Source organism: Lactuca serriola, chromosome 6, assembly GCF_051521515.1.
Source record: "Lactuca serriola cultivar US96UC23 chromosome 6, Lser_US96UC23_V15, whole genome shotgun sequence".
NCBI classification, from domain to species: Eukaryota; Viridiplantae; Streptophyta; class Magnoliopsida; order Asterales; family Asteraceae; genus Lactuca; species Lactuca serriola.
In genome coordinates, this window is record NC_136413.1 from 156,271,527 (window position 1) to 156,282,130 (window position 10,604).

General features: G+C 41.0%; 1 protein-coding gene across 1 annotated transcript; it reads left to right on the forward strand.

Annotated features, from left to right (window-relative positions):
* Positions 1–1,721: 1,721 nt before the first annotated feature.
* On the forward strand, positions 1,722–6,348 carry LOC145060292 (uncharacterized). Its single transcript, XM_079007985.1, has 2 exons — positions 1,722–1,990; positions 5,571–6,348. The coding sequence occupies exons 1-2, from the start codon at positions 1,722–1,724 to the stop codon at positions 6,346–6,348; spliced, it is 1,047 nt and encodes a 348-aa protein (XP_078864111.1).
* Positions 6,349–10,604: the final 4,256 nt, after the last annotated feature.

Consider the following 10,604-nt stretch of genomic DNA (forward strand, 5'->3'; position numbering starts at 1 on the left):
TTGGTCTATGGTACCCCGCAGGTAATGATTTCAGTCTGCAAGCATTTACCAATACGGATCATGCAGGATGCAAACTTGATCGAAAAACTACATCTGGTGGATATCAATTTTTGGGAGGTAGACTCGTTAGCTGGTCCTCAAGAAAACAAAGTTGTGTTTCATTGTCTACCGTAGAAGCTGAATATGTGGCCGCAGCCAGTTGTTGTTCTCAAGTTCTATGGATGAAGACACAATTGTTAGACTACGGATAAAGAATGCCGCGGATACCAATCTGATGTGATTCTGAAAGTGTCATAGCAATTTCTCGTAATCCTATTCAACACTCCGAGACGAAACGTATTCAACTACGATATCAATTCATCAAAGACCACATTCTGAAAGGTAACATTGAACTCATCTTTGTCCCTACTCATGAAGAGATTGCTGATGTTTTTACAAAAGCACTTGACTCTACCAAACTCAATGCGTTCTTACAAATGTTAGGGATGATGAATCCGGATCCTCAATTCTTCTTGAATTGATAGGTACCGCAGACCATTCTTGGTCTCCATTGCGGTCCTAACTGAAAGTCATTTATAACAGAAGGTTTTGGCATATCTTATGTACCACAGTCTATGTACCGCAACCATATATTATATCTTTCTTTCAAGGGTCTTTCTTGCTTGTTATTACTAACTTTTTATACAAGTTCTCTTCTCAGTTTCTCCCATTGTAGCCATTCGCAATGCCAAAGAAGCCATCCGCAATGATGTGTACATCCGCAGTCACATTAATTATGTTTCAGACCGCTCATTCTTTTTCAAATCAAAAACAAAAATAGTGTGCTATTTAATGATCCTTCATTAAATAAAACATTAAATAAAAACATTCCTTTGAGATACTGTCCCATTCTTTTTCTCTAAACCTCGTGTCAGACCTATTTTAGGTATGATGACAAAATAAAGATTTTCCAAATCAAATCCTTTTAATATGTCTTTTCCTATTACCCCCAAACCATCACATCCGTTACAATTTCCCCTTTATCCAACGGATTAATCTCTCCCCCACCACACATTCTCAAGACGTGATACAAAATTTGACATTTCATTAAATGCAGAGTCCCTTTTCTGGTTAATCTCAAATTCAGTCTTTATCCCTCTTTTGTCAATATGTGGCTAAGATTAAAGATGCTAAAACAAAAGATAAACCCAAAAGTTTTTACCCAATTTCACTTAGGACAAAAAAAACCGTTTTTCGCTCCGTTAACCCACTATAAAACCCTTTTCTTCTCCACAAAGAAACGTTTACTCTCTGAAAACCCTTAATCTTTTCTTGCATTGTTCGAAGTTCTCTCAAACTCAACAATGGTGAAATCCGGTGTGTCAAAGAAATAATCAAAAGCTTCTGGATCAGTGAAACCAACTGGTTCAGACTCTCCCACAATTGCTTCAAGCAATTTCAGAGCTATATTCGAAGAACAACCTTCTTACAATGCTCTCACCAAACTCATAATCAAGTTCTTGAAAAATCATCCTCTGTTTGGACCATTTGATGCTTTCATAGACGTTGTTCCAATTTCAACTCTCTACAAATGTGCCTTTTCCGCCTATCGCCCAATCGATAACCCCCAAGAAGTCCATCTAAACCTAATCAATGATTCTTTGGTCATTCTTTCCAAAGAAAAATTCCTCAACACCATTAACCTTCTTGTTCATCCCTCCATTAAGTTTTTCACTCCATCAATGGCGGACATCACTTCGACACTCTATCATATGGGTTATCAGAAAAAGATCAAAGGGATTGGCGAATTCAAGAAGAACCAATTGCCTATGGTCTGGCAGTTCGTGTGCCACTTTATCATCCGCAGTCTATCCGGCAGAACCGGAGGCATTGACAGCATGGGTCTTAAACTACTGGAATTGGTTTCGAGCATCTTCACAGGCCATGACGTGAAATATGGACAAATTCTTTGGGATTATTTTCTACAATACATTCCCAAAGAGAGCCCAAGGTAAAACCCAACCGAACTTACCTTTGCTAGGTTCTGGTCTCTCTGCATTTTTTACTTACATGCGGACGCTGGGATAGACATGGGCGGTGACATCAACTTCTTTGTCACCAAGGATCTAAAAAGGTACAATCCTTCTTCTTATCAAACAATATTTGGTCCAATCCGCAGACTCCCTACCCATATTCTTTCTACTCTTGGTCTTGAGACTATTGATGTCTCAGATCACATTGAGGCTACGGAAGGTATTGACCCGTACCTTCCTACCCCGCCTCTTCCATCCGCAGTCATAAACCCTGAAGGTACCGCAGTCCCTTCGTCTACAAATCTCTCCATTGTCTCTCATTCCCAAAGACGTAAACATAAAGTTTCAACTCTTCATGCCCCCCGCAACACAAAGAAATCTGGAACTCCTAAAAAGGATGCTTCCAACCCCTCCAAACCCTCAAAGCAAAGAAAAACACCACCCGCAATCACAACTGTGGAACCAAGTCTTAATGACTCTAAGAGTGACTCTGAAGAGGACAACCAACCCATATCAATCCTCAAGAAACGAAAAATTGATCCTACTAGCCAAATGCATGGCCGAACTGATACCTCAGCCTCTCTACAGGCTCCGGTAGTCCTTGGGATGCCTGCACATCCATTCGAAACCACTATATTTTTCCTTTCAGACTCAGAAAGTGAGTCTGATTCACAGCAAAGAGGAGACTCCCCAGTTCATTCCCAAAGGGATAATACTGGTTGTCGCCCTAAAGTCTCCAGGGCTTCCCGACTGCATATCTTTTCACCTGATGAGTTGAACTCCATCCTATTGAATGTCACCCAAACACTTCAAACACTATAGCACCTGGTTCTTGGTATGTATTCTTTCGATTAATTCTTTAAATATTTTGCATTTTGGCCTTGGACTCGGCGAGTTGAAGGACCAACTCGCCGAATAGAAGCGAGAGGGGATGCGGGACTTAAGCGATGGACTCGACGAGTAGACCCTGTTTGGACAAAAACCCTAATCCGAGGGTTTGCACCCTATTTAAACACTTTAACTCGGCCTCCTTCATCCCATTTGCTCCCAGAAGACCCCCATAGCAAACACTATCCCTTATTGAAGCAATCTAAGGCGTTTGGAGTGACTTTGGTTTTTTTGTAATCCAAGGAGGGAAGGAAAAGGTTGAAGGAACAAGAGGAGGCTAAAGGAATCCGAGTTTGTGCACAATTTTCAACTCATTGAAGGTAAAAGGTCTGTAACTTGCTCTTCCATTTGATAGATCCCATTTTGTGAAGTTTTAGGGCTTTTCTAAGCCATTTTGGCCGCCAACCATGATTGCAAGCATGGTTAGGGGTTGAAGTTTCAGATCTAGGTCCTTGGAGGGGTTACAAGGAAGAAAGGAGTGGCTTTTGCACTCAAAGAAGGCCCCATGCATTGAGGAACCATTTTAAGCCCTTCTAGGCTCAAAAGTCCCATGCATGCACGTAAAGTTCGTAACTTTACGTGCTAGAACGGTCCTAGGAGCCAAGATCTACCTTTTGGAAAAGTGTTGTACACCAGAAATCGAGAGAATGAGACTTGGACATACTCGACTCGGCGAGTCGTTCTTGGGACTCGGTGAGTCCGAGGCTTGAATCCCTTTTCTATTCTGGGTGAAGGACCTAGTTAAGTGTGGAAAGGTTTCAGGGAGGTACCGGGGAGTGACCCAACGTTCTGGACTAAGACATGGTTCTGGAATTCATGGGACTCGGCGAGTGGATGATCAAACTCAGCGAGTCCAAGGGAATCTTCTTAAGATTGAAGATGACCTCTACGAGTTGTTCATACAACTCGGCGAGTCAAGGACAGGACCTGTTCATCAATTACAGATGAACTCGAAGAGTTGTTCATACAACTTGGCGAGTCGAATGAAGATTCACTCGATGCTCAATTAGAAGGAAAGCTCGTCGAGTCATCGCCTAACTCGACGAGTAGGGGCGGCTATAAGAACAAGAAGAAGGATAGGGACTCGGCGAGTTGCCGAACCAAGTCGGCGAGCTAGGTCAACTGGAAGTGGAATTCGACTTTGACTTTGACTTGGTTAGGGGTAAAATTGTCATTTTACCCTAAGAGCAGTTGGCAGTGTATGACTGAGTGTTTTGTGGGAATTATAGCCGGTGGATTTCCGAAGCAGCAGCAGTAGCAGTCAGAGAATTTCCCGCATAGATCAGTAGCTATTACGAGGTGAGTCGCCTTACAGTAGCGGTGGGTCTAAGGCCACAATGTCGGCCCACTAGTAGGAGACGTATGTTAGATGATGGTCTTTATGATATCATCCAGGTTAGCTATTACCTGATATGTTACGTGCTAGTACGATATGTTATATACTAGTAGTTGTAGGGGAGATAGTCCCCAAGATCATTGGTCGACAGGGCCGAAGCGGTAGTCATGCCCGGTCATGTTAGATTGAATGTGTTTACGTGATACACGTTATGTGGTAGTAGTCAAGGGGTGAAATAGTCCCCAGTATCCATTCGAAAGGACCGAAGGGGAGGCCAGCACCCGGATATGCTAGGCAGTATCCGATCGAAAGGACCGAAGGGGAGGCCAGCACCCAGATATGCTAGGCAGTATCCGGTCGAAAGGACCGAAGGGGTAGGTCGGGCACCCATATATGCATGACAATATTTGAATGTTATGTGATTGGATGGTATGTGGTACGATGGGAGAACTCACTAAGCTTCGTGCTTACAGTTTACAGTTTTGTTTCAGGTACCTTTTCATCGAAGGGGAAGGAGCTGGCGCGGTAGCGGCACATCATACACGCACATTGTTTTCTGCACCATTAGTTACTCTGGGATTTTGTACTCTGACATTATGGTTGTTTCTATGTTTTGGTTTTCAGACACGAAATATGTTTATGAAATGATATGATTAAATGATGTTTATTCACAAATGTTTTCCACAGTATTGATTTAAAAATTAAATTTTTGGATGTGAAAATTGGGTTGTTACAAGTTGGTATAAGATCCCTGGTTTGAGGGATTCCGACACACCTTCGGGGGTGTCTGGACTCAAATCGAGCGATTAAAAGATATATATATATATATATATATATATATATATATATATATATATATATATATATATATATATATATGTAGGGTTATGTTATTTTGTTTTCACAATCTATTGTGTGCATGTATGATTGATTATGGACAAATCATTTTAGTTATTTTAAGAAAGTAATTAATACATATTACATGTTGAAGATATAATGGATATTAATTACATCTTCAGCATTTAATATGCATTAATTACTTTCTTAAAATAACTAAAATGATTGGTCCAAAATTAATTATACATGCACACAAGAGATAGTGAAAACATTTGAACCTAACTCTATATACATGTGTGTATATATATATATATATATATGTGTGTGTGTGTGTGTGTGTGTGTATATATATATATTTAGTAAGCGGTTTTCTAAAGAATCAGACAGAAGAGTTTTTGAGAAAGAACAAGTGTGTGATGTGCACGACCAGCCGAGCTCAAGTAAGTATTCCCCAAAGTACCCATAGTAAGCCCTTTTTCTTATGTGTTGTCCCCCAGAGAAATAACAAGTGCTGGATTCAATATTTCTGATAAGGTGAAAGATGTTGTGATTGATAGTTCTTGGTTTTGGCCGGAAGATTGGTGTAATATTATTCCTCAACTTAAGGACTATCAATTACCGATTCTTGAAGATGTTAAGACTGATAAGGTTATGTGGAGGAATAATGCTGGGAAAGAGATAGAATTTAGCATTAAAAAAGTTTGTGATGATTTGTATGATTTGGGGAGTAAAGTTTCTTGGGTTCATCTTGTTTGGTTCAAGCATAGTATTCCAAGTCATAGCTTCATTCTGTGGCTTGCCATTCAAGAGAGACTTTTGACTCAAGACAGGATGAGATTTTGGGACAAGAAGAAAAATCTCAATTGTGTTTTCTGCAATGCTCAGCCAGATTCTCACTCACATCTGTTTTTTGAATGTCCTTATTCTTCTTCTATTTGGGATGTGGTGAAAGATAGAGTGGAGATTCGTAATAATTCTAGTGGATGGAAAAAACTTGTTGAAGATCTTACGATTCTTTTCAAAGGAAATAACATTAGCATTTTCATCATGAAAATTGCTTTTGCTGCCACTGTGTATCATGTTTGGAAAGAAAGAAATTCAAGATTGTTTAGAAAGGGAAAGAATATGGAGGAAAAAATTATTCTGAATATTTTTGAAGAAATTCGTCTCAAGCTTATTGGTCTCAAAGGTGATTTTGTGGGGTTTGACATTGAAGTCAAAAGGAAGTGGGGTGTTCCTGTGGGAAAGAAGAACCATGACTATTCTGATGTTTAAAGGAATTGACGGGTTTGGGTTTAGCAATTTTCCTTTAAAAATTGCTTTGCATATCGGTTTGATCCCGATTTTCTGGAGGATTTTTCTTCTAGAAGTGGTTTTTTTCTTGCAAATGGGTCTTATCCCCATTATAAGTTGTTTTCCTCCTTGGCAACTTGGAGTCTCCACTTCGGTGGGTGCCACTGCTATTTCGATTAGCAAGTGGTGGGATAATTACCCGTCAATACCAGGGATTGGGTACGTTTTCCTTAAACTGTACCACATTCAGGTTGGTTGTTTCCTTTGGTTACATAAAAACAACCACTTTTATTTTTATTGTATTGGAATGCTTGTATGGTTAATGCTATCCGGTTTATCCCGGATTTCATTGGTAGTCTTACCTTTGAAGTGGTTCTTTTTTTGATACAAATGGGTTTGATTCCCATTATTGGTTGTTTTCCTCCTTGGCAACTTGGAGTCTCCACTTCGGTGGGTGCCACTGCTAGTTCGATTAGCAAGTGGTGGGATAATCACCCGGTAATACCACGGATTGGGTACGTTTTCCTTAAATTGTACCACAAACAGGTTGGTTGTTTCCTTTGTATTCATAAAAACAACCACTTTTGGATCCTTAAGGATTATTATCTTGGTATTTGCTTTCTGGTTTATCCCAGAATTCATTGGAATTTTTCCTTTGAAGTGGTCAATTTTTTAAAGCAAATGGGTTTGATCCCCGTTAGTTGGAATCTTCTTCCTAGGCAACTAGGAATCTCCACATTAGTGGGTGCCACTGCTAGTTCGATTAGCAAGTGGTGGGATTTTTACCCGTTAATACACTGGATTGGGTACGTTTACCTTAGACTGTACCACATTTGGGTTGGTTGTTTCCCTTGTTTTCATAAAAACAGCCACTTTTGGATTGAGTTTTCTTCTTGGTTTTACCAAGTTTTTAATGCAAACCGGTCTATCCCGGTTATCATTGGTATTTTTACCTTTGATGTGGAATTTGAAGGTTCAATTCTTAATTATTTAGGAATTAACCTTCAGGGGTATTTTTGGAATATTCCCATTAAAAAAGGAATTGACGGATTTCTCATCATTGAATTAATTTTTAAGAAGAGTGTTGGCGGATTGGATTTTTATGACATTGAAGATTGTAGTTTTTGTGGTTCTATGAGCTCCTTTTTTGTTAGAAGATGGTTTACTCATCAAGGGCAATTTTGGAATTTTTCGTTTATTCCTTTGGAAGAATTTTTGAAGATTAATTGGACTTGTTTGTGCAAGAAAGAATTTGGAGAAAAGTTGAAGATTCTTTGGAAATGGTGGAATTTGATTGGTCATCCCGGTTTTAGCAACATACTTTCATGGAATTTGAAGTTTTTTGCTTTAGCAAATGAGGATATTGGAAAATTTATGGAAGATTTAATTGACAATTTTAGTAATTGTTTCAAGAATTTTGTGAAGGATATTGGGCTTATTTTTTGGAGCATATGGGTTTTTCATATAAAGATTGGAAAGAAGTTCATCAATTGGTTTTTGGAGATGGATGGAAAGTATTGCATGAAGAGTAAAGTTCAAAGTTCAAAGTTGATTGCTATTCTTGGATTTATTCCGGTTTGGAGAAGTTTGAATTTTTATGATGGTTTGATTGATTTGGCCAATGATTCTCTTGATTTGGAAGTTCCTTGGATGTTTTATAAGATTGATATTATCCAAACCTTGGATTATTTGTTTGAGTATGAGGCCATTTTTTGGGATTTAGTTTGGTGGAGGTTTAATGGCTACTTGAAGATTGAAGATTTTGAAGATTTCACAAGATGGAAGATTTTTGATATGGAGCTTATTGGTTATTTCTTTGAAAGCTATGTTTGGTTTCATTCTTTTCTTTGGAGTTGGACATGGAAGTGGATTGGTTGGTTTTTGTTAGATAGGTCTTTTGTCTTTTTAAAAATTATTGTTTAGATTAGTTTTAGTTGTTTGTTAGGTTTTTGTAGTTAGTTTTTTGGGGCGGTTGCCCTCTCTCTTTTTGTAATTTTTTCTTTTCAATAAAATTTGCCAAGGGGTCTCCCCTTTTATCCAAAAAAAAAAGTACCTATACAATGGTTGGATTACGTTTATCAGTTTCAGTAGAACAACATGCTAGAATATGACTAAGGATCTAGGAATGATGCCTTATGGGCCTGTTTTATGTGCTTTAGCTTATCAGAATTGCATGCTAGTATTAAGTAGACACCAGTAGGATAGCCTATTTAGGTTATGCCTAATAGTATGAGGTCAGCATTGTATTCTAGTACAGTTTCTCATTATGAGAACAGATTTGCTTGAGGTTGTTTCCTTCTTGTCTGAATGCTGCTTGCTTTGTGCTTTGAGGGGCTTGGAGTGATGGGAGTTAGCTATTAGGTGGATACGTTAAAGTCACATGTGATCAGGGTTGAATAATCTCAGAGTGTTGGATTTGACCCTATTGCGTAGCTCTTGTCTGAGTCCTAACCGTTGTAGGGATGAGTTCCTTACTCGAAGGATTATCCGAGCCTCATTGCATGTGATTGTATTCGGGTAATGGCTAATTGGCATTACAAAGATGCCTTCAATAGCTGAGGACTAGTTTGGGTAGAGTCAGAGGTTCCCTAGGGTAAGCCTAGGATGAGAATAGCAGTGATCAGCAGTGGTAATAGGAATCTGGTGAAGTCAAAGCACTCCTTGAGTAACGTACGGATAGATGTGGAAGGTACTATGAGCCTGTACTACTGAAAGCAGATAATCTGTACCCGAATTAAGGAGGGCTGAGGCAACACCAGGGAATTTGTAGTAGATGTGATCCCTTTAGAGGTATCAGTATCACTAATGGTTGTGTGTATGCATTGCAGAATGGTGGTACTATGTCCAAGGCCATCAGTTGGCAGTTCAGGAGAAGGATCGGGTTCGGGATTAGGTTCCGAGCCAGTAGATGAGAGGCTACGCGAGTTCATCGCGTCAGAGATCACCAGAGGCATCCTTGAGTCGACCCCCATCATTTTCGGGTCGATCAAGGAAGGGATAGTTGAGCTGATGGAGGACCGCCTCAGGGCGTTCAGGAGTAACATGGCATCTGGCCAGTCAGGATCCCGCACACTGTCCTTTAAGGACTTCAGTGGCAGTGGTGCACTGGATTTTCATGGGGCGAAGGACCCCATTACTGCCAGATGATGGATTGCAGACATTGAGTCTGCACAGCTGACCAGCTTCTACCCTGAGGGGTCGAAGGTACGATTTACAGCAGGATGTCTAAGGTACCGGGCTAGGGATTGGTGGGAGTCGGTTGGTGACTCTCTGGGAGTGTCGGCTGTTGAGGCTATGTCATGTTCATACTTTGTGACCCGGTTCAGAGCGGAGTTCGCACCTGCAGTGGAGCTCTAGCAGTTAGCCAGGGAGTTCTTGGATATGAGGCAAACCACGGAGACTGTGGCAGAGATCACCACCAAGTTCTGAGAGAGGGTGTTACTGGTGCCCTAGTATGCAGGTGATGAGGACATGAGGAGGACCCGTTATCATGACATGCTACGAGCTGACATTCAGGAGCATGTTAGTTTTTCAGCTTGCCCTACCCTGGATTCCATGATTGCCAGGGCAAGGGAGAGGGAAATTGATCTAGAGCATATTCGAAAGAGGAAGGCGGAGGAGGGGCAGGTTACAGGGGCTTCGGGGAAGAAGCCCAAGGGATCAGATGTTGGGCCGAAAGGCCAACAGAGCCGAGGCCGCTGTAGATTGGGATCATCGGGCTGCTACAAGTGCAGCAAGATGGGGAATTTTAGCAGGGATTGTACCGCCCCTGTACATGTCTTTTCGACGTCTGAGTTGCTGTGTTTCCACTGCAACCAGAGGGGCCACAAGAAGGCCAACTGCCCCCAGTTTCCAGCAGCCGCGCCATTGAAGGCACCAGCTGCAGCGACCCAACAGATTACAGTAGGCCGGATGGGCAAGGCAGAGGCTCCAATGGTGAGGAGTCGGGCATTTCAGTTGACTACCAAGGAGGCACACGTTGCACCCGATGTGGTAACAGGTATGACTTCTTATTTATGTTTTTATGATTCGCTGATGTGATGTGATGTATGTGCCCTATTTAGGATCGCTCCATGTGAACGAAATCCCAATGCAGGTATTGTTCAACTTGGGTGCTACCCGATCCCGGTGCAGGTATTTTTCGATTCGGGTGCTACCTGATCGTTTGTCTCTCTTGCGCTTAGCAAGAAGTTTCCTGAGCCTTCAGGCATGTTGGATTGCCCTTTAGAGGTAGAGAT

Bases quoted from the DNA above. Each gene is read 5' to 3' on its own strand.
- LOC145060292 (XM_079007985.1), top strand. From the start codon at position 1,722: ATGGCGGACATCACTTCGACACTCTATCATATGGGTTATCAGAAAAAG. The intron at 1,991-5,570 runs GTAAAACCCAAC...GTTGTCCCCCAG, and splicing joins ATTCCCAAAGAGAGCCCAAG to AGAAATAACAAGTGCTGGAT.